Here is a 24,318-nt window from a genome sequence, read left to right as displayed (position 1 = left end):
TGAAGAAAATCCTATGACCTTTACACATGTTAACTCACTTAATCCACCCCACTACCCTACATGGTCATGGCCATTACTGTTCCCATTTGATGGATGAAGAAACTGAGGCATGGAGAGCTTAAGGGACTTCCCCAAATTCCCAGAAGTTTCTAGAGCTGGGTTTCCAATCGAGGCTCCTGGCTTCAAAGCGTGAGTAAGCCCTCAGCTGTGTTGCCTGTGGTAGATAGGAAATAGGACCCTTCCGTGAACAAACACAGGGTTCCTGAGGCCCTGCCATTGGCTAACATTACTTTAGTTAAAATGCTACTGAGGTCTGCTGACGTGGCTCCTGGTAGGAAATGGCGTCGGAAGTTGGACTGAACTCTGCTCCATTTGTGGCAACATGAGTTATGCCAGGTCCCCCTTTGTGCTGGATGGTGTGGCGGATGTGGCTGAGAGTGGCTTTGGCAGCTCACGGCACACATAGACCAGAGCACCTGTGCTCTGGTCTCTTCTTAGGCTGTGGCTTGCTTAGCCTTCAGAGAAAACTTGACAACCACCAGAAAATCTCATGATGTGCTTCTTTACAGAAAATCATTCTGCACCTCCTGATGTAACCACGTACACCTCAGAGCACTCAATACAGGTGGAGAGACCGCAGGGCTCCACGGGGTCCCGGACAGCACCCAAGTACGGCAACGCCGAGCTCATGGAGACCGGGGATGGTACGTGTCAAAGCAGAGATGTGTTTCTTTCTGGTAAACTGCTGGTGCCAGTGTCCGTTTCTGTGCCTGTGACTGGGTGTGTTTCTTCCTGGGGAGCAATCAGTTCTAAGAAAGCCAATAAATCAGATCTTTCAGGAGCCTCTCATGGAAGGTGGCCTAGCCACAGAAATGCAAATATTCTCCAAGTGAGCCAAATGTTACTCCTTGTAGGAAAAATGTAAATGTAGGAATTTAGTCATGAGAAGAAAAAGAACTTTTATAAGATGTTGACGTTTTAGCTACTGAATAATGGTGGTTCAGCAATTGAACCACCATGAACAGTTACTTAGAAGAGCAAGATGAAGTTAAATGTACAACAAAGTAATTGTGAGATGGGCTGATATGTTGCTTTAGACTTCCGAAGAAAGAGGGTCTTTTTTTTCCATGTTGGACAGAAATATCAGTGATTTGGTAGCAGGCTGCGGCTGAGGGGTTCTCTGTCCTTCCTCGTGGCCTGGTCTTGGTATGTTCTAATTACAATGACTGTTCGTATCACCCAGCTACTATTCTATTTAAGTCTTAGTCCTTCCTGGGGTCATAAAAGTCACAGTAGAGCCTAGCAGTGAAATACAATGCCCTTGTGAGAAGCTGCATGGAGCCGCCTTGGCGTGCCGTCTTGTGGTGCACAGGACTCGCAGGTGGACGGGGGGCCTGTCCAAGCCCCAGTGGGCGCAAGGTGACAGGGGAGGCCTGTCTGAGCTCTGACAGGCACAGGTGGACAGGGGGGGCCTATCCGAGCCCCTACAGGCGCAGGTGGACAGGGAGGCCTATCTGACCTCTGACAGACACAGGTGGACAGGGAGACCTATGCCAGACCTGACAGACACAGGTGGACAGGGAGGCCTACCCGAGCCCCGACAGATACAGGTGGACAGGGAGACCTATGCCAGACCTGACAGACACAGGTGGACAGGGAGGCCTATCTGGGCCCCGACAGGTGCAGGTGGACAGGGAGGCACATCTGGGCCCCGACAGGCACAGGTGGACAGGGAGGCCTATCTGGGCCCTGACAGGTGCAGGTGGACAGGGAGGCCTATCCGAGACCCAACAGGCGCAGGTGGACAGGGAAGCCTATCTGACCTCTGACAGGCACAGGTGGACAGGGAGGCCTATCCAAGACCCGACAGGCGCAGGTGGACAGGGAGGCTTATCCGAGACCCAACAGGCGCAGGTGGACAGGGAAGCCTATCTGACCTCTGACAGGCGCAGGTGGACAGGGAGGCCTATCCAAGACCCGACAGGCGCAGGTGAACAGGGAGGCCTATCTGACCTCTGACAGGCGCAGGCAGACAGGAAGGAGGCCTATCTGAGCTCTGACAAGTGCATTGCTGCGTTCTCACATGAAGCAGAGCCCTGCTTTGCCTTTGCAAGTGTCTAGTTAGTGCGACGACTTTTCCTGGAAAGTGTTTCAGTGTCATCATTTGCTTTAGTTCTCTAATCAATTCGGTCTTTACTAAATTGGCCATTTTTGTTAGTCTCATCATGGTCATTTTAGTAACTGTGTCATCTTTCAAATCTGTCACCTTTGCCTTTATTCCCCAGGTAAATCCTGCATCGTGCGTTGTGTGGTCTCAGTGTGTCGCAGCCTCCCACACCAGAATTCCACAGGGGCACTTGCTGGCATGGTGATTCTGGGCCACGCCCCAGACGTCATGAGCTGGAAGTTAGGGGGGCCCCAAGGCAATTCTGCCAAATTAAGCTTGAGGATCACTGGCATTGTGGAATGGCCTCTGATTCATTGAACCAAATTAATTGGGCTATTTAATGGGAAAATACCATGGTTAGATGTTGAGAATTCTGGATTGTGTGTTTTTCTGTTTTCAGAGATATGAAATATTTAATGTCTCAATTCTGAAAGTGCCCATAGAGCATTTTGAGACTATCTATTAAAAATTCTTGAAAGAAAAAATTTCCTTGAATTCTGTTCTGTTCCTCCAAATGTTGAAGTCTGTTTTTTTGTTTTGAGATGGAATCCTACTCTGTCACCCAGGCTGGAGTGCAGTGACGTGATTTTGGCTCACTGCACCCTCCACCTCCCGAGTTCAGCTGGTTCTCCTGCATCAGCCTCCTGAATAACTGGGATTACAGGCACCCGCCACCATGTTCGGCTAATTTTTAATAGGAGATTTTGCCATGTTGGCCAGTCTGGTCTCGAACTCCTGACCTCAGCTGATCTGCCCACCTTTGCCTCCCAAAGTGCTGGGATTACAGGCATGAGCCACCGAGCCTGGCTAAAGTCTGTTTTTTATGGTCCTCTGCAGGGGAAAACAAGGGCTCTGCCTCGGGTGAGGGGAAAGACCTACCAGCCGCCCCAGCAGAGCCCCCTGCACTGTCCAAGCCCGCAGCTCTGTGTGATGGTTTCTCAGGTCCTGCTGGCTGCACCTGCGGAGCCTTCTCCGCGCCCCCCCCCCCCGACACCTCCCTCACCCCCTCTGTACCGTCCAAGACCGCATTTCCGGGTGATGATTTCACAGGTCCTGCCAGCCGCACCTGCAGAGCCCTCCACCCTCCCTACCCCCACCCCACCCCATCCAAGCCTATAGCTCTGGGTGATGGTTTTCTAGGTCTTGCCAGCTGGCAGTGTGTGCCTGGGGAGGACGCTTTTGATCTGGTTGGGGCATCAACGTCTCAGTCCTCTGCCTTGTTCATTTATTTGATTTATTCATCTTGAAATTTGAAAACCTTTTTTTCATTTATCAGTTCATTTAGTTGATTTTCAAAATGATACAGCATTCATCATTGTAATTAATAAGCACAGTATTATAAAATGGGGATTTTCTCAGAACACTTGGATAGGTATATGCTAGTATTCTGTTACACAAAAATTTGAGTTTAGAGACTTTAACTTCTGTGCTTTAGAATGCATTGCCTATGTGTGGGCTGAGCTGTGTGGGTTTGGAACACGTGTGAGGAGCTCAGCCTTGATTAGGAGAAGACAGGGCTTGGGCATGTTGGTTCTGGAACCTGAACCCTGGGCTGTGGGAATGCTGGAGGTTCCCAGATGTGACTCACCGGCCCGATGTTCTCATACCTCCTTGAGGCTGACTGCTGGTGGTCTCTGTAGAGACAGACTCAGGGAAGGACTTACTGATCCACTGGTGGTCTCACCCTGTTGAGAAGGGGGGCCTAGGGCAGTGGGAATGAGGAGAGTCTGCCTTCTGCAGATGGCAAATTCTGTCCTGAGAATCAGAACTGAGGTCAAGCATATGTGGTCCTGAGTCTTCCCATTGTGACCAGCAGAGCAGCACATCCTGGAGCATGGTGGACATTCGGGTCCCATGCATCTCTGTCCTGTCTCCTGCGTAGCTGCAGGGCTACTGTGCAGCAGCGTCATATCGGGCCCCTCCTGGAATCGCATCTAGAAGGATGCCAGCCTGTTGCACCTGCACTGGGGATGGGGCTGTGGTACTGTGGGTGCTTGTTCAAGCTGTGATGATTGCTTCCCTTACCCCCGGTTCCTGTTTTTCAGGAGTACCAGTAAGTAGCCGGGTGTCAGCAAAAATCCAGCAGCTTGTCAATACCCTCAAACGACCCAAACGACCACCTTTACGAGAATTCTTTGTCGATGACTTTGAAGAATTATTGGAAGGTGAGAGAACTCTTCCCCACATGTTTCTTTCAGATGCTCCTGTGGTCCCATAAACAATGACACTTTTTCTACAAGGCTCTTTTACTTTTTAAGAGCAGTCATCTTGGCATTCACAGGATGATAGGAACCCAGGTTGGGAGGAGGTGATGTTCCCGGGCGGCCGCAGTGTCGGCAGATCTCTTACCTGGTGGTTAGTTGTCCTCTGCAGAATGTGATTTTCTTCGGTGACACAGGTCAGGTCTGTTCTTAAGAACTCTGTAATAGTATAGAAATACAAGAAAAGTATAAAAATACAGAAAAGCAAGTAAACTGGGGAAATCTTTTGCTCTCAGCAAAACAGGCACTCTGAATGCGTTTGAAGGGCTGTCTCCTCCCCTCCTCCTCCTGCCTCTCCTTACAGACGCCAGAGCTGCTGCCTTTGCCTCTGAATGCTTCTGGGTCTTTCTACACAAACAACTTAAAGTTGAAACAAATAAAATAATCACTCGTTATAGCAAACTTGAGCTCCTTAGTATCTTATGTGTTAAACCACAAGTAAAAACGACTAATTTTCTTGTCAGTCATAAAGTGAGAGATGAACCTGTTCCAGAAATGGGAGCGATAATTTCCATTCTTCCCTGTCTCAAGAATTGGGCAGGTGGTATTTAACTACGACACACTGGATTTAGTTTTACTTGGGAACATTCTTGCTCCACGCTCCTTTTATTCAGAGTAGTTGTAGCAGGTTTGAATGTATAGCTCAGGCCAGGTGCGGTGGCTCACACCTGTAATCCCAGCACTGTCAGAGACCAAGGTGAGTGGATTACTTGAGCCCAGGAGTTTGAGACCAGCCTGGGCAAAATCCTGTCTCTACAAAAAAAAAAAAATCTAAAAGTAGCTAGGCATGGTGGTAAAAGTAGCTGGGCATGGTGGTGCACACCTGTAGTCCTAGCTCCTTGGGAGGCTGAGGTCAGAGGTTAACCTGAGTCTGGGAGGTCGAGGCTGCAGGGAACTGTGATCATGCCACTGCATTCCAGCTAAGGCAAAAGAGAGAGACCCTGCCTCCAAAAAGAAATTTATTGTTTAGTTTTTAAGGACAAAACATAATTTAGCAAATTTAAGCAATTTGGGGTCCAAAATCACTAGTTTATCATGGAAAAAGTAGCAATGGGAGCATATCTATGGCGGTTTAATTCCAGGCTTTTGGCACAATGTGGTACGCAGTTCCACCTGCTGTCAGTTTGCAGATGTGTCCAGGTCCACCGAAGTGCTCCATCCACATGCTACCCTGGAAATTACAGGAATCGATTTTTTTTTTACCAGCATCCACGATGCTAGTGTATAGACCCCAATTCTAGATAAGCATGCTTTTCTGTCAGCCAATAAATGTGCACCTTAAATATAAATCTCCTGGCTTCTTTATGAAGAATAAAAAGTAGCCATGCTAATGTGGATGCATTTCTCTTGTAACCCCTTGTATTCAAATGATTTAGTTCAACAACCAGATCCAAACCAACCAAAGCCGGAGGGGGCCCAGATGCTGGCCATGCGCGGAGAGCAGCTGGGTGTGGTCACGAACTGGCCGCCATCGCTGGAAGCTGCACTGCAGAGGTGGGGCACCATCTCACCCAAGGCCCCCTGCCTGACCACCATGGACACAAACGGGAAGCCCCTCTACATCCTAACTTACGGTAATCCCCGAGGCTCACCCTCTGTCCTTTGTCCATCCCTGTGCCTCTACATCCTCACTTATGGTAATCCCAGCGGCTCACCCTCTGTCCTTTCCCCATCCCCTCCCTCTACATCCTCACTTACGGTAATCCCCAAGGCTCACCCTCTGTCCTTTGTCCATCCCTGTGCCTCTACATCCTCAGTTATGGTAATCTGGGAGGCTCACCCTCTGTCCTTTGATCATCCCCTCCCTCTACATCCTCACTTACGGTAATCCCCGAGGCTCACCCTCTGTCCCTCCCCTCCCTCTACATCCTCACTTAACGGTAATCCCCGAGGCTCACCCTCCGTCCTTTGTCCATCCCTGTGCCTCTACATCCTCACAGTAATCCGGGAGGCTCACCCTCTGTCCTTTGTCCATCCCCTTGGGTAGCCACTCCCAAACACTTGAAACTCAGTGTCCTTTATTTTGGGTGGCTGATTGATTTTTCTGCTGCCTTATGTTTCTGGCACAGAAATAAATGGAATCTAAAGAAACTTTTTAGGAAAATTATTTCAATATAAAAAGTGAGTAGTTGTTAAATTTTATTTTTTAGTTAACACCAGAAATGATTGCTTAAATCAGTGACCATAACTCTAATAAGATGTTAGATCTTCTTAAATACATACCCGATTTATTGAAGTGCTAAGCTTTCAACAAAGATTGCTGGTTAGAAAAATGTATATCTAAACTTTCTGATATGTATCAGAAGAAACAAAATTGGTTTCCAGAGGACTTTTTCAGAAGGACAGAGAAACCACCATTTTCTTTCTTTTTTTCTTTCTTTTTTTTTTTTGAAAGAAAGAAAGAAAAAGAATAAAGAAGAGGAGGAAAAAGGAAGAGAAAGAGAGAGAGAGAATGGGAGTATTGCTTTCTTGCCCAGGCTAGAATGCAGTTTAGTAATGGGTATTGAAAACTTCTTTTATGCCAATAAATTATACTTGATGTAAACAGGAAGGAATAAGGGAAGAAAATAACAAACGAGCAGCCAACCAATATTTCATTTAAACCTATGAAATGCTATGCGATTACCGAGGAGTGATTTACTTCCAATTATGTAGTCACTTATGGAATAGGTGTGAGGTGATAATGTATGTTTTATGTATTTGAAGTGGAGAGTTCTATAAATGTTTATTAAGTTTACTTGTTCCGGGTCTGAGTTCAAGTGTTGGATGTCCTTGTTAATTTTCTGTCTCGTTGATCTATAAAATCGTTAGCTCTTCTTGTTACATTGATCCTTTTGCCATTATGTAATGTCCTTCTTTGCCTCTTTTGCTCTTTGTTGCTTTAAAGTCTACTTTATCAGAGGCGAGAATTGCATCTCCTGCTTTTTATTTGTTTATTTTTACTCTCTGATTGGTTGATAAATCTTCCTCCTTCTCTTTGTTTTGAGTCTTTGTGTATCGTTGCATGTGAGATGGGTCTGGATGCAGCATACCAATGGGTTTTGGCATTTTATCCAATTAGAATATATGTAAGTTTAATACTGGCATTTGATGCTAGCTGGCTGTTTTGCCCATTAGTTAGTGTAAATTTTTCGTTGTGTTAATGTTCTTTTCTTTTTGATATATTTTTGGAAAGGCTGATATTGGTTGTTCCTTTATATGTATAGTGCTTCTTTCAGAAGCTCTTGTAAAGCAGGCCTGGTGGTGGTGAAGTCTCTAAGTACTTGTTTGTTCGCAAAGGATTTAATTTTTCCTTCGATTATACAGCTTAGTTTGGCTGGATAGGAAATTCTGGGTTGAAAGTTCTTTTCTTTAAGGATGTTAAATATTGGTCCCCACTCTTTTCTGGCTTGTAGGGTTTCTGCTGAGAGATCTGCTGTAAGTCTGATAGGTTTCCCTTTATGGGTAACCTGACCTTTCTCTCTGGCTGCCCTTAGTATTTTCTCCTTCATTTCAACCCTAATAAATCTGGCAATTATGTGCCTTGGGGTTGGTCTTCTTGAAGAATATCTTTGTGGTGGTCTCTGTGTTACCTGGAGTTGAATATCTCGGCTGGGAAAGTTTTCCTGAATGATATCCTGAAGAGTATTTTCCAACTTGGATTCATTCTCTTCGTTACATTCAGGTACACCTATCAAACGTAAATTAGGTCTTTTCACATAGTCCCATATTTCCTGGAGACTTTGCTCATTCCTTTTCATCCTTTTTTCTCCAATCTTGTCTTCTCATTTCATTTCACTGAGCTGGTTCTCGACTTCTGATATCCTTTCTTCTACTTGATCAATTTGACTGTTTAAACTTGTGCATGCTTCGCGAAGTTCTCGTGTTGTGTTTTTCAGCTCCATCAATTCACTTATATTCCTCTCTAAATTGTCCATTCTCATTGACCTTTCGTCAAACCTTTTTTCAAGGTTCTTAGTTTCTTTGCATTGGGTTAAAACAAGTTCTTTTAATTCACAGAAGTTTCTTATCACCCACGTTTTGAAACCTGCTTCTGTTATTGGAACACACTCGTAATCTATTAAGCCTTGTTCCGTTACTGAAGAGGAATTGCGATCCCCTGTAGAGGGAGAGGCATTCTGATTTTGAGTATTCTCTGCCTTTTTACGCTGATTTCTTCCCTTCATTATATATTTATCCGTCTGTTGTCTTTGTAATTACCGACTTTCTAACTAGGTCTCTGAGCAGACGTCCAACTTGTTGATTCCCAGCGCCGAAATCTGAGCAGTCCACTGTGCTGGCCAAAATAGCGGTGTTAAGATTGATGGTGCTTTTCTGCCCGGAAATCTCCGGACTCTGCACCAAAAACTGGCGCGCTAAGGCACCAGCAAAACCGCTGCGCCAGCCACAAGAGTCGCCCTGGCGACCCGTGGGGCTCCTCTGCTGGGAATCTCCTGGTCTGTGAGCAACAAATATTCGTCTGAAAGTGTGGCGTCCTCTCGTTCTCTGCACTTTCACTGGGAGCTAGGAGCCCGAGCTGCTAATGATCAGCCATCTTGGATCTCTCTCCACCTTTTTCTTAAGTCTTTAGTACCATCAATACAGGCTATAAACTTTGAGCACATGGTTGACAGTAGCAGAGAAATGCATTTCTCTTTCTTCTGTGGGTAAGAGGCCATGGAGAAGCAGATTGTCAAGCTCTTTTCCTACTTTCTGCCTCAGCTTTGCAAAGAAACTAGCTTAGTAACTAAAAGGCTGGCAGGATGGCTCACGCCTGTATTTCCAGCTACCGGGGAGCTGAGGCAGGAGGATCACTTGAGCCCAGGAGTTCAAGGCTGCAGTGAGCTATGATCGCGTCACTGCACTCCAGCCTCAGTGACAGAGCAAGACCCCATCTCTAAAAAACTAATTGGAATTTGTAAAAGATAAGAAAATAACTAAAAGACTAAAATGGTTCACATTATGTTTGCATATGTGAGATTTATGTTGGTCGTTGAAATTTTAAACATAGCTGTTTCAATTCCAGGCTCTTGGCACCTGTTGACGTAGCTCCAGCTGTTGTCAGTTGCAGATTTGTTTTTAACTTTAGATTTTGTGGTGATAACAGAACACTTTTTTGATTGCAGGTAGGAAAGGAATTGCTTTCTACATTAGCCATGGAAGTCAGAGCCAGATGCTATATTGAATCATGGAACCTCATAGAGCCTCGCCTTTTGCGGGTGGAGCTCCAGGAGGCAGCAGCTGTAGACCCGTGTCTTTCACAGCAGATGCGGGATTTGGGCTTGGGAGCACATTGAGTTTGGGAGCTCATCATTGGGTTTGGGAGCACATCACTGGGTTTGGGAGCACATCATTGGGTTTAGGAGCACATCACTGGGTTTGGGAGCACATAATTGGGTTTAGGAGCACATCATTGGGTTTGGGAGCACATCATTGGGTTTGGGAGCACATCACTGGGTTTGGGAGCACATCTTTGGGTTTGGGAGCGCATCATTGGGTTTGGGAGCACATCTTTGGGTTTGGGAACACATCACTGGGTTTGGGAGTGCATCACTGGGTTTGGGAGCACATCATTGGGTTTGGGAGCACATCACTGGGTTTGGGAGCACATCTTTGGGTTTGGGAGCGCATCACTGGGTTTGGGAGCACATCTTCGGGTTTGGGAGCACATCTTTGGGTTTAGGAGCACATCATTGGGTTTCGGAGCACATCTTTGGGTTTGAGAGTGCATCACTGGGTTTGGGAGCACATCTTTGGGTTTGGGAGTGCATCACTGGGTTTAGGAGCACATCATTGGGTTTGGGAGCACATCTTTGGATTTGGGAGTGCATCACTGGGTTTGGGAGCACATCTTTGGGTTTGGGAGCGCATCACTGGGTTTGGGAGCACATCCTTGGGTTTGGGAGTGCATCACTGGGTTTAGGAGTGCATCATTGGGTTTGGGAGCACATCATTGGGTTTGGGAGCACATCACTGGGTTTGGGAGCACATCATTGGGTTTGGGAGCACATCTTTGGGTTTGGGAGTGCATCACTGGGTTTGGGAGTGCATCATTAGGTTTGGGAGCACATCACTGGGTTTGGGAGCACATCTTTGGGTTTGGGAGTGCATCACTGGGTTTGGGAGCGCATCTTTGGGTTTGGGAGCGCATCACTGGGTTTGGGAGCACATCTTTGGGTTTGGGAGTGCATCACTGGGTTTAGGAGCACATCATTGGGTTTGGGAGCACATCTTTGGGTTTGGGAGCACATCTTTGGGTTTGGGAGTGCATCACTGGGTTTGGGAGCACATCTTTGGGTTTGGGAGCACATCACTGGGTTTGGGAGCACATCCTTGGGTTTGGGAGTGCATCACTGGGTTTAGGAGCGCATCATTGGGTTTGGGAGCACATCATTGGGTTTGGGAGCACATCACTGGGTTTGGGAGCACATCATTGGGTTTGGGAGCACATCTTTGGGTTTGGGAGTGCATCACTGGGTTTGGGAGTGCATCATTAGGTTTGGGAGGACATCACTGGGTTTGGGAGCACATCTTTGGGTTTGGGAGTGCATCACTGGGTTTGGGAGCACATCATTGGGTTTGGGAACATGTTGGGTTTAGAAGCATGTGTTTCGTAGCCCCATTTGCTTTTATGGCTTCAATGAGTAGTTTTAAATGGATAGTGTGTGTCTTCCATGATGGAGCATAAACTTTATTTTTTAAATTATGCTCTCAGAAACAGGTTTTTTTTTGGTCAAAAGGATGAAATTTGGTCATCTCTGGCCAAATTCGGCCCTGGAGCTAATTGTGTACTTGGAGTCACTGCTGCGTGACAGCTGATGGCTGCTAAGGTCTCCCCACCTATATGTGGGGAATTCCAGGAGCAGCCGTATGTTCACGGGTACATGCATTCACTCTGAGAAGTAACAGATGTTCTCTTGGATGTGTTAAGCATACACTATTCATTGTCATGGAACTGAGGTTTGGGAAATCAAAAATGAATAAGACACAGTTCTTACGGGGCTTGTGATCTTGATCAGAAGTGTCACCCCTCACATTGAACAGTGGAGTAGTGTTGGTGTCTTTCCCCTTCCTGCAAGGTAAGGATGAATTGGAGATGTAAGACACAGACTAAATATTACATATGTAAAGTTGGATTCATCAGAACTCATGCCCACAACCAGTGCGTTTTAACTCCTGCTTTTAAATCATCTATATTTTGTTGTATTTTAATTATCCATATTAATTGCAGGCGTGGGTTGATCTTGGTTTTTACTTGTTAAAGGAATATAAGAAAGGAACACGTTCCCAGATGGAAGATTACAGCTTATCGGATGAAAACTCAGTGAACATGGTGGAAAGTGCCATCTACGTAGAAACACTAACGTAGATGAACTAACGTAGATGGCTGTTGCTAAGAAGACTCAGAAACAAGCTCATCAAATAAGAATTGTTCTAATACTGAGTAATTTGGTATTATTAAAGGGCTGTACTGTCTAAAGTCTTGCCGTTTCTCTCAACCCCCAAATCTAGCTTTCTGTGAAGCACTGGGGTAGCAGAATTCCCAGCTGATAAACCTTAGGATCATCAATAGAAGGTAGAGATGGCTAATGAAAGTTAACCGCAAGTGAATAAACTTGTAAAACATCTATAATTCTGGTTTCTACTTTAGACTGCACATGGCATTACATAATCTTAAGAGTAAGTCATGCTGTGCAGTTAATACCTCTTAGCATGTCCTACCTCGCAGAAGCTTTTACGTTTTTCCTCTGCTACCTCTGTGGTTTTCGGGAGAGACCTATGAGTTCATTTTGCTTTCTCTACCAAGCAGATGCTCATGTTCATCTCCCTTTTTATGTTTTATTTATGGTTTACTTTTGTTCCAGATGTTTCAAGAAATCTATATGCTGGAACTAGCAGAGCACCCGGCCACCTTTCTGTGGCCTTTCTGCTTTTTGCATGGTGGAGGGTGTGTCTCTCAAGCTCCCGTCTTGTACCCGGGCTTGCTCTGGTTCAGCTCGTCATCACCCACTGCCTCGCCCCTCAGCAGTGACACACTCTGTACAGTTGCCTGTTCCTCAGTCAAAGCCAAGGGAAATTATAATTAATATCTAATACAACAGTGCTTACATCACACACATCTCCTTTATGCATCAGTTAAGAGCTGCTGTATCTTTATATCAGCAGCTTAATGTCGTGACTTTTCTCTTTGAGAAGTATAAAAATACCAACTATATTTCAAGAATTTTGCCAAAAGTTTGCATGTGTTTTAGCCTTTTCAAACTCTCTATTGTAAACTAGCATCTGTATGAACTTGGGATTTCAAGACTCTTAGCTGAGAATGGAGTTGAAACTTTCACAAACTATAATGGTGCTAATTGAGTGTAATTGATCTATTCAGTAACAACACATTGTTTTTCTTTCAATTGAAATGAATTGATTGTAATTGTTTACCCAACTATTAATAGTTCCCTAATCTCGTTCACATTAAAAAAATCTAAAGCCACAAAATAACTGTTTTTGTTGGGGGAAAAATACCCCTGAGTTACATCTAATGAACCAGTGATCGTTTTCAGGAAAGGAAAACCCTCAAATGGAATTCCAGATGACTGTAAAGCTTCCAGTCTTGAAGACTGCCCACGGTGTTGAGGATGAGAAGTTAAAGAAGATGGGAGGAGGGAACATGAATAAAAGCGTGTGTCTAGCAGTGAAGTGCTCAGGAATATGCTAGAATGCACACCCTAACTTTGTACTTCATCATAGCCTTCCTGTGATATTAGAAAAATGAAAAAACATTTGCAAAGCACGCAGTATGAACAGGAAGTATTCTAGGAACTAGAGCAATCAGAGATAATCATTCTCTTTGCTCTCTCATTAGTAAGGAGATAAATCCTGTGATAGACAAATAATAATAATCTGAGGAGCTCTCATTCTGATGTGAAATAAATTCAGAGTTTTGAAATTTGAGCTGTTATAGACAACAAAATCTTTGATTTAGTGTTTACATTTAAAATAGGGAAAAGATTAGAACAGTGATTGCATTGAAACAGAAAATAGTTAAGATTGCTGTTACCTTTATTACCCTATTATTATGTCTTCTGACGCCTTGACTACTGAGAAGCTCTCACAGATGCAGTCCTGAGACTGGGTTGTAAAAGGCCATGGTGTATTTGAGAACTCACTTTAGGCTTTAAAGTCATTGTTTGATCTCTGACTGCTTACCTGACCCGATAATGCTGAGGACGTGTCTGGTGTGGAAGAGGCCGGGATGTGAAGGTGTGTTCTTCAGAGCCAAGCCCTTTTTCAAAAGTGTTTGTGTTTAATCTTGCTTTGTGGTAATGTTCGTAGAGTTCAGAAATTTTAAATAATTTCAAATATTTACCATTATCTGAATCCAAGGATTTGTGATTAAAAACCCTAAACCCCTGAGGTTAGGAAAGTTTGAAGGTGAGAAACGTAGGACTTGGGGAGGGAAAGAGGCTGTTTCAAGCGAGACTCTCGGGCCGTTTTCTGCTCTGTGTTCATCACACTCACGTGGGACCGTCTGTGGACGAGGGACATGTCACCATGCGTGACGTGGCAGTGACGCTGTTGCGGGGACCCCCCAGGACTTCCTCCCGAGACCCTTCCCCACGGTTTCTGTACTGATAATTGGCGTTTTCAGTGGCTTTGCTGCGGGCACTTCCCACACTGAGAGGGGATTTGTTTTGTGCTGGCCTTGTTTGAGCGTCCAGGCAGCTCTGACTGTCAGAGTTGGAGTCAGTGCTTTTGCTCCAGGGACTCAGGATGAGTTGAATCTTTGATCTGCAGGAAGAGGGTTCTCAGGGCCCTTCCGTTCCCTGGCAGTGTCATCTCAGCTGGGCAGATCCCAGCCTTGTGACGGTGCGTACACTGTCAGCACCTTCCACCCCATCACAGACAGATCAGAAGACAGGCCAATGCCTGGTTTTCACTTGTTATTTTCATTCTCTCCTGAAGTTTTGTCTTTAGAACCCCTGCTGCTTTTCTGCTTTCACTCAGTCTCCACTCTCGCCTGCCAGTTCCCCTTTGCTCAGCTGCCCTCAGTTCAGGTCGCTTGCAGACCATGATACGCAGGAAGCAGAATGGACGCATGTCCTAGACGTGGGTTTGGAGAAGCAGTGCTCTCGTGTGATTTAACATGCACCCTTGTCTGTGATTTGTATTCATAGGCAAGCTGTGGACAAGAAGTATGAAGGTCGCTTACAGCATTCTGCACAAACTGGGCACAAAGCAGGAACCCATGGTGCGGCCTGGAGACAGGGTAAGTGCAATGTAAATTGCTGGATCCAGAAAACACACAGTCCTGTGTGGAAAAGGTGCCTACTGTTTAATAATTCCAGAGTTCAGCGCTGCCGCCACCACTCTCCATTGGAAAGCAAATTTTTATTCTTACCTGCGGCCTGGTAAGTTACACAGGGCAGATACTATTAATAGTGTCTCCATTCTAATGTTATATCCTGAGCAGGTTGTGGTCTTGTCCATGCTTTATACCCCAGTCTAGACGTGGGGCTTGGTTTAGAACCTGGTTTTCTTGCATTTACATGTAGAGCCTCTTTATGTGCTTTAGATGCCCCAAGATAGGTTATCCTGCCTGAAGGACTCCAAGTGAATTACATAAATACATCATTTAGAGCTCCATAAACCAACAAGAGCATGAGCTTTGATGACTTCAGCAGTACTATAAAGGCATGAGTCTGCTGTGGGGTGTGTTCCACAGATTGCGGCAGCTCGAGGAGACTGTGGTAGACTGGGATTCTTCCCATTTTTTATTGAACACGTTTGGCCTTTAACTTTTAAAAGTAAATTGTAGCTGTCATATTTCCTGATGACAGAATTGACTGCAAAGCTGTAATAATCACAACAGTGTGGTACTGGCTTCGAGACAGACATAAAAACCAAGGGAACAGAACGAAGAGCCTAGAGGTAAACTCTCATATATATGGACAAGTGATATCCAGCAGGGTGCAAAGATATTCAATGGGGAAAGGATGGTCTTTCCGGCACACAGTGCTGGGAAAATTGGATATCCACCTGCAAGAGAATGAAGTCGGACATTTACCTAATGTCATATGTAAAAAATTCACTCAAAATGGACCAAATGTGAGAGCTAAAACCAAAACTTGGAAGAAAACGTAAAATGCCTCAGAAAATACAGAGAAAATACCTCATGACATTGGATTTGGCAACAGTTTCTTGGATATGATACCAAAAGCACAGGCAACAAAAGAAAAAATAAATTGAACTTTGTTTAAATTGTACATCAAAGAGCACTATCAAGAGAGTGAAAAGGCAACCTACAGAATGGGAGAAAACGTTTGCAAATTATTTTCCAACAGATTAGTATCCAGAATATTTACAGAATTGCTACAACTCACTACCACCACCGAAAGAAACAATAAAAATGTTTAAATGAGCCAGAGACTTGAATACAAGTTTCTCCAAAGAAGATTTGCCAATGGCCGATAAACACATGAAAAGCTACTCAGCATCGCTGATCAGGGAAATGCAAACCAAAATCTCAGTGAAATGCCACTTGACACCAAGATGGATGGCAATTACCAAACCACAGAAAAGGGCACGTGTTGGCAAGGATGTGGGGAAATTGGAACCCTTGTGTGTTGCTGGTGAAAACGTAAAATGGTGCAGCCTCTCTGAAAAACATTATGACAGTCCCTCAAAAAATTAAACATAGAATTACCATTTGATCCAGCAATTCTCTTTCTGGGTATGCACCCAAAAGGATCGAAAACAAGGTCTAGAAGAGATACTAGAACGCTCAGGCTCAGCAGCCTACTCAGAAAACCAAACGGTAGAAGCAACCCCAAATACATGGAACAGGACGTGGATTTCCCTTTAGAAGGGAGGACATTCTGGCACATACTACATGGATGAGCCTTGAAGAAGCTATGACTAGTAACGTAAGCCAGACACAAAGCAAGTACTGCGTGATTCACTCATATGAGCCTAACTGCCCAGAGCCAATTTATCTAGATGGGAATTGCAGTGGAGAAAGAGTAATTAACGCAGAGCTGGCTGTGCGAGAGACGGGAGTTTGGTCCCCAAGCCTTCGAGGATCAGATCAGAGTTTTTAAGGATAACTTGGTAGGAAGTGGGGAGTGCTGACTGGTCAGGCTGGAGATGGAATCATAGGAGGTCTAAGCGAGTTTTTCCTGCTGTGTTCTATTCCTGGGTGGCATCACTGAACTGTGTGAGCAAGATGACCTGTCTGGGTGGTGTCAGCTACTCCATCAAGTACAAGGTCTGCAAATTATCTCAAGCCCTGATCTTAGGTTTTACAATAGTGATGTTATCCCCAGGAGTGATTTGGGAGGGTCAGACTTTTGGAGCCAGAGGTTGTATGACCCCAAATGGTAATTTCTAATCTTGTAGCTAATTTGTTTGTCCTGCAAAGGCTGACTGGTCCCCAGGCAAGAAGGGGGCCTTTTTCTGAAAGGGCTATTATCAATTTTGTTTCAGAGTCAAACCATAAACTGAATTCCTTCCCAAGGCTAGTTTGGCCTACACCCAGGAATGAACAAGGACAGCTTAAAGGTTAGAAGCAAGATGGAGTCGGTTAGTTCTGATCCCTTTCACTGTCATAATTTCTGCAGTTACAGTGTTTGCAAGGGTGGTTTCATGAGGTGCCTAGAGTAGTCAGACTGTAGAGAAAGAAAGTAGAAGGGTAGGTGCCAGGGTCTGGGGAGGGGAATGCAAAGTGACGTTTAATAGGGACAGAGTTTCGGCTTGGGACGATGAGAAGGTTCTAGAGATGGCTGGTGAGGGTGGTTGTACAACAGTGTGATTGTACTTAATGCTACTGAATTCTGCATGTAAAAATTGTTAGAACCATAAATGTTGTGTTGCCACAACAATGAAATGGCAATTGTCATGGAATATCTCCTTTATCTGTAATGTGGTTCATAGTCTTAATAGTTTTTTAAAAAATTCTTTAGTAGGATGGCCTCCAGATTCTTAAAGTTTCCGTATAATAATAATTACAAAATAAACTCCTGTGTTCCTCTAAGACGTCAGTAGGGATACAGGAGCACAGTTTGAATGAAATACATAAAGAGGCTTTTTTTGGGCAGGGATTGGTTTGGCTTGGTGGGTCAGCCCCTTTAGAAAAAGGGGCCACTTTTCTAAAATTTTTCTTACGAAAGAGTATCTGAGAAGGCCTCTCGAAAAAGATGAGCCTAGAGCTCTTGGGCAGGTACCCGGAAGTAGTGTGGAAGGTGCTGAAGCTGGACACTGGGGCCGGCTGCGTGCAGAGCCCTGGAGGGAGCTGGGAGGAAGCTGGGAGTCCTTCAGCTGGAAAGGCCTTCGCTCCGCTGAGGAGGCTGGGCTTGCGTCTCCTGACTGGCTGATGCCTCCTCTGTGAATCATCAGGTGCAGTCAGAGATCAGAGAAGCACACAGGATTGAGTGGAGGGAAGCCATGTGGGTTGACAAAAATCGAGCATCTTTGCATTCGTACAGTATGGTTTTGGCGTCACTATGGGGGTACCAATAAAACAGGATGTGTGACTGGTTCACATATTGAAGGAATGCCTAAGAAAAACGATGTAAGTACAAACTTCTTTTTCCTAAAACAAACTGCAAAAAAATTCTCAGTTTTGATGCCAAAAGAGCCTTTAAGTATTTGACCCTTTTCTCTCCGTTACTTGTATTTTCGCATCCATACAATAATGTACAGTTTCATATTCTGCTTTATTAACTTTTCACATTTCAGTACAACTCTGCAGTGGTCTATAATGTGGAATTTTCAGCATTAACTCTGAATAGTGATAAACCAGTGAGAATTTTAAACCCTTGGTAAGGAAGAACTTCCTTTGAGCAGAGGTGCCAGGAGCCAGGAGAGGAGCCAGACTCGAGGTGCTTCTCGGGGGAGGGCTGATCACAGTCTGGCTGTGGGGATGACAGGTATCCTCTCCAGCTCAGCCGTGTGCCCTTGGTGAAGACTGTACCTCCAAAGCTGGTATTCTGGGAAGAATAACGAGTCAGAATTGAACACGCTGTTTATGAATGCGTGCAACCATCAGTTCTGGATGGAACTTCAACATCTTCTGAATTGTCTAACTTAGTTTCCAGGTGTTTTTTGGTCTGCCTTAGGGGAAGAAGCAGTGGTCATGTGGAAATCTTATATTTAACTTAATACTGTTTGTTCAAGATCTGAAAAACATGCCATCAGCTCTCAGTCCATCAGATGACACTCATGACTAGTATAAACTCAACTCTGCATGAGTTACTCTTTCTCCATTACAATTCCAGTCTAGATAAATTGGCTCTGACTAGGTAGTTTTAAGAAAGAATTGGTTGTGGCTTATCTGCATAGACGTGTAAATCATTTCATTCCTTTTCTAACTCTTATTTAGCAGATTATAGTGGACTGTGGAAATGCCACACAGAAAGGAAATATTCATAGAATCCAGAACTTGATTTTGTGTCTACCAGATTCCTGCATCTCGGCCTTTCCAGCATGGCCTGTCCTCTCTCAACAACCATCTGGATCCTTTCATGTCAGCCTGCTTGCTTGGATACAGAGATTATCAGGATGTTTATCTAAAGCTGTTTACAATGAAATTACTTCCAGTTAGGACATTTTTAATGAAAAGTTGTTTCAGTTCAAGAATGAGAGCTGGTGTGGTGGCTCATACCTGTAATTCCAGCATTTTGGGTGGTCAAGGCAGGCAGATCACCTGAGGTCAGGAGTTTGAGACCAGCCTGACCAACATGGTAAAACTCTGTTTCAACAAAAAATATTAAAAAATTGGCTGGGTGTGGTGGCACATGCCTGTAATCCTAGCTACTTGGGAGGCTGAGGCAGGAGAATCGCTTGAACCTGGGAGGCGGAGGTTGCAGTGAGCTGAGATTGCATCAGTGTATTGCAGCCTGGGTGACAGAGCAAGACTCCATCTCAAAAAAAAAAAAGGTAATGCAAAAATTATGCATATGTGCTAAATCATAGGATTCATGTGCTGATGAAAACATACCAAACTTGTCCGTAAGGAAGAATGACACTAAAGCTACCAGTAACCTGTGTTAAAATAGAAGCAGAGTTCTGCAGGACGTAGTGGGAATCCAGAAATAGGGTTGTCTATTAAAACTCTATCACTGAAGGAAAATCATTCTTCCTCAGGATACACCATACTGTTAAGGACTATCAGAAAACATTTAGAAATCATATTGGCCAGGCACACTGGCTCACATCTGTAATCCCAACGCTTTGGGGGGGCCAAGGCAGGAGAATTGCTTGAGGCCAGGAGTTAGAGGCCAGCCTGGGCAACATAGCAAGACCCCATCTAAAAATATTTTTTAAAAATTAGCTGGCTGTGGTAGTGCCCTCCTGTAGTCCCAGTTACTTAGGAGGCTGAGGCAGGAGGATCACTTCAGCCCAGGAGTTCAAGGCTGCAGTGAGCTATGATTGTGCCACTGCACTCCAGTCTGGACAATAGAGTGAGAATTTGTTTCTTAAAAAAAAATCATACTATCTATTAGGTACCAATATTACTTGATGATAATTTACATTAACCACACTTTCAGAACTCTGTGACAAATCTATTCTTAGGAACTTGGTTCCGAAGAGAAGCTGAGCTAGGCAGATCAGTTGGTGTCACATACAGGCAACTACACAGGGAGGACTTTGCTGCCAGGGCAGGGCCACAACACATGCATGTGTGCGGCATCAGGTGACTGACGGTGCTGCCAGCCCCAGTTCCAGTCACTTAGTGTCTACCAACTCATGCTGTGTGTCAGGTATCCCACTGAGCTCTCTACATTCTCTCATTTGACCTTTACCAAACATTAAGACATAGGCTGTATCATCGTTCTCACTTTTGAGAGAAGAAAACTAAGGCTTGGAAAGGCCACAGTTGTGCCCGAGATCCCAGAGCTAAACATGAACATGGGATCTGAGTTGAGTCCTGTGCACGGCTTAATGAAGAACTGTACAACCGTCCCATGACAGTTATGAAGACTCTGTAGAAACACAAGGAAGCACTTAGAAAGCTTGGTGAGCAACAATAGGCTGTAACTTCATCTGTGTGAAAACGTGTGGGTATGGATGCAGAAAGAGGCAGTTGTGCTCCAGTGACGGTGTCATAGACGATTATTCACGTGTTTGTCTTCTACGTGAATTAAAGGCAAGGTATGTGATGCTTACTAAAACACAGCTTACTGAAATGCATCTTACGTAGGGCACCTGATTTTCACTGAGGCATGCCCTCTTACCTAGAACCAGGCTCTTCTGCGGCGTCTTAGGAAGCCAGGATCCCACATTAACGCTGACCCCACTCTGCCTGTCCTACAGGTAGCGCTGGTGTTCCCCAACAACGACCCGGCCGCCTTCATGGTGGCTTTCTACGGCTGCCTGCTGGCAGAAGTGGTCCCTGTGCCCATCGAGGTGCCTCTCACGAGGAAGGTAAGGAGCGTGCCCTTTGGTTGGTCTCACTGGGTGACATGGTTTTCATGGTGGCAGTCTCCCAGCAGGGTGAAGGCCTCCTTGCTGTTCTGAGAAACTGGGTTTTCTTCAGTGGCCTCAATAAGGGGTGTGGTCACTAGTGGCCCCCACAGCTGGGATGGGTGCCCCCGAGGTGGAGCACAGCTTTGGGGTCGAATGTGGAGCAGCAGCATCTTGGTCAGTAAAGCAAGGGTGTTTGAGAATCCTGTTCCTTGGTGTTATGTGCACTAGAATTGGGGTAAATAATAGTTTTTTAAATTTATTATTTTTTGAACGATGGTGGATGCTGCTTTTGTTCAGGTGTTTTCACGTTATCTAGTCCCAGGTTGACCTGTGACTTGTCAGATCTTATTCTATAATTAAACCACTAAACTTACTATTGTAGTTATTGTTTAATCCAATATAAAAAAAAATTAATGTGCATTGTAAATAAAACAATATTTGAGTTAGGTCTCAATTTAGAATTGTATTTTGCCAGAATTAAGGACATGGCCCTGACACAGCTTCAGGAGGTCCTGAGAACATGAGCCAAGGTGGTCAGGCTGCAGCCTTGGGAGGTCCTGAGAACATGAGCCAAGGTGGTCAGGCTGCAGCCTTGGGAGGTCCTGAGAACATGAGCCAAGGTGGTCAGGCTGCAGCTTCCGGAGGTTGTGAGAACATGAGCCAAGGTGGTGAGGCTGCAGCCTTGGGAGGTCGTGAGAACATGAGCCAAGGTGGTCAGGCTGCAGCCTTGGGAGGTCGTGAGAACATGAGCCAAGGTGGTCAGGCTGCAGCCTTGGGAGGTTGTGAGAACATGAGCCAAGGTGGTCAGGCTGTAGCCTTGGGAGGTCCTGAGAACATGAACCAAGGTGGTGAGGCTGCAGCTTCCGGAGGTCGTGAGAACATGAGCCAAGGTGGTCAGGCTGCAGCCTTGGGAGGTCGTGAGAACATGAGCCAAGGTGGTCAGGCTGTAGCCTTGGGAGGTCCTGAGAACATGAGCCAAGGTGGTCAGGCTGCAGCCTTGGGAGGTCCTGAGAACATGAGCCAAGGTGGTCAGGCTGCAGCTTCTGAAGGTCCTGAGAACATGAGCCAAAGTGGTCAGCCTGCAGTTTGGGTTTATACATTTTAGGGAGACCTGAGAGACATTAGTCAATACATGTAAGACATATGTTGGTTTGGTCTAAAAAGGCAGTACAGCTTGAAGCAGAAGTCGGGGGCCTTCCAGGTCACAGGTGGAGTCTAAGATTGATTGGCAGTTGGTTGAAAGAATTCATCTAAAGCCCTGGAATCAATAGAAACCAGTGTCTTAGGGTTAGGGGTTGTGAAGACCAAGGTTTTTATTATGGGGATGAAGCCTCTAGGTAGCAGGCTTCAGAGAGAATAGATGTAAATGGTTCTTATCAGACGTAAAACAGTGCCAGACTTAGTTAGATCTCTCTTGCATCAGGAAGAGGACCTAGAAAGGGAAGGAGATTCTCTACGAATGTAGATTTTCCCTGCAAGAGAGAGCTTTATAGGACTATTTCAAACTATGTCAAAGAAATATATTTTGAGGTAAAATACTTTTATTTCTTTCAGGGCCTGCTATTTGTCATGTTGGTATCTTATTGCTACAAAGAGTCTGTTTAATGCCATTGCTGGTCAGCTGTACCTGAATTTCAGAGGACCAGGGTGTAAGGCACGTCCAACCCGTCCTCCCCTTCATGGCTGAACTGGTTTTTCAGGTTAACTTTGGAATGTCCTTGGCTGAGGGAAGAGGTCTCTTCGGTTGGTTGAGGGGCTTAGAATTTTATTATTGGTTTATTCTACATATCAGTTGTAGTCCCTGTGGATAGTTTGTTCCTCTGTAAAGCAGAGTTACGGTAACTTTAAGAGACATAACGTGGAGTGGCTGCAGTGCAGGTCATGCTGCTGCTCCCTGTAGGATGGCCAGTCCTGTGGGAGTAAGCCAGCACTATGCGCCCTGAGGGGCCACCGGGTCTGAACCTGCGATGTGCCTGTGGACACTTCCTTGAAACCATCAGCTCCCTTCAGTGCATTGCTGTTTTGTTTTTTGAGATGGAGTCACTCTGTCTCCCAGGCTTGAGTGCAGTGGCACAATTTCAGCTCATGGCAACTTCTGCCTCAAGGGTTCAAGCGATTCTCCTACCTCAGCCTCCCGAGTAGCTGGGATTACAGGTGTGCACCACCACGCCTCGCTAATTTTTACTTTTTAATAGAGACAGGTTTGTTATGTTGGCCAGGCTGGTCTTGAACTCCTGACCTCAGGTGATCTGCCTGCTTTAGCCTCCCACAGGGCTGGAATTACAGGCATGAGCCACTGTGCCTGGCCCCTTCAGCACATCTTTAATGAGTGCACCGTGTGGGTGACTCTTCTAGCTCTAAAAGGCAGCAATCACTGGTAGCCCAGGCTGAGAGTTTCCAAAGGAACTTTCGGCTGTCTTTGTGGCTCCGACATGAAAGTTTATTGATTCAATATTTAAGAAAACCGTCTGCCACCTCTTGGAACATATCATGGGTATCTCTTCAGGGTCTGTGCCAGTTACATGGTTGCATTTCAAACTCTGCCCCTTGGATGAGGAGGGAGAGAACGTGGGATTCTTTTTGGAAACAGGAAAGATGATTGCTATTTTCATTTCTTATGTACAGTGCCAGGAGGTTCATGCTTGGCTTCCCGTGTGTGTGTGTCTGGCAGAGCTCCCCTCCAGCAGGGGCGGGGGTGTCTATGGTAGCTACTCTGGGAGAATGCGTTTCCCCCGATCTGCAGCTTGCACACCACGTGTGCCTCAGACATTGCCCTGGGTCCCTTGGTCGTCACAGTACTTGAGAAAAGTGGAAAGGACTGGAGGATTCCCTAAGCGTGACAGCTGTGATCTCTCAGTGCCTCAATTAACCCCCATCCTGGGATCTAGTGAGGGGTTTATGCAGCTCCTCTTCAGCTGATGTTCATGTCAGTGGTTAGAGGCTCTCTGGACATGCTCTGAGGTCTCTAAGCAACAGTGAAATGATGATTTGCAGGAACTTGTAGGCACGAGCATATGGAGACTGCTTCAATAACCAGACACAGAACATGTATCATTGTTATTTGTAACAATTTTTTCTTCTTTTCTTCACTTTAACAATTTGTATTTGTCCATGTTAAGTGTATAGCCTGGTGTCCTCCACACCAGGCTGGTTTGCAAAGGAAAATAATTTGGATGAAGGTGGGAGGTGGTTTTCCTGAGCAAGTTCGAGTGCTGCTTTCTGGTTGGCAGAAATGCCATCCTGTTATCTGAAATCCTGGGCATAGCTCCAAATACCACTGATGCAGATTTTTTAGAAATTCCAAGTTGGCATTTATTTCAGCCATGAAACGTTTCACCGTAATCCTCCCCTGCAGGACAACCGGACAGTCCCCTGGGCTGAGAGCCCCTTGCACCCCAGTAGAGGCTGTAGGTTCACTGTGCACAGGGTGGGGTCTGCATGGGGATGGGGGCT

At 45.5% G+C, this 24,318-nt stretch overlaps 1 protein-coding gene across 5 annotated transcripts in view; it reads left to right on the top strand.

Annotated features, from left to right (window-relative positions):
- Window positions 1-24,318, top strand: part of DIP2C (disco interacting protein 2 homolog C) — a 391,979-nt gene that overhangs the window by 243,984 nt on the left and 123,677 nt on the right. For all 5 annotated transcript variants that reach the window (XM_064371797.1, XM_064371795.1, XM_064371793.1 and 2 more), the window contains 5 exons: window positions 570-704; window positions 4,213-4,332; window positions 5,805-6,002; window positions 14,577-14,668; window positions 20,713-20,823. In XM_064371797.1, coding sequence (XP_064227867.1) covers window positions 570-704; window positions 4,213-4,332; window positions 5,805-6,002; window positions 14,577-14,668; window positions 20,713-20,823 — 656 coding nt within the window. The remainder of the gene's footprint in view (window positions 1-569; window positions 705-4,212; window positions 4,333-5,804; window positions 6,003-14,576; window positions 14,669-20,712; window positions 20,824-24,318) is intronic.

Source organism: Aotus nancymaae, unplaced genomic scaffold (genome assembly GCF_030222135.1).
Source record: "Aotus nancymaae isolate 86718 unplaced genomic scaffold, 86718_ANA_hifiasm-v0.15.2.pri h1tg000173l, whole genome shotgun sequence".
In the NCBI taxonomy this organism is placed as follows: domain Eukaryota; kingdom Metazoa; phylum Chordata; class Mammalia; order Primates; family Aotidae; genus Aotus; species Aotus nancymaae.
Note: the sequence above shows the minus strand (reverse complement) of the source record. Positions and strands in the feature narration are given on the sequence as shown.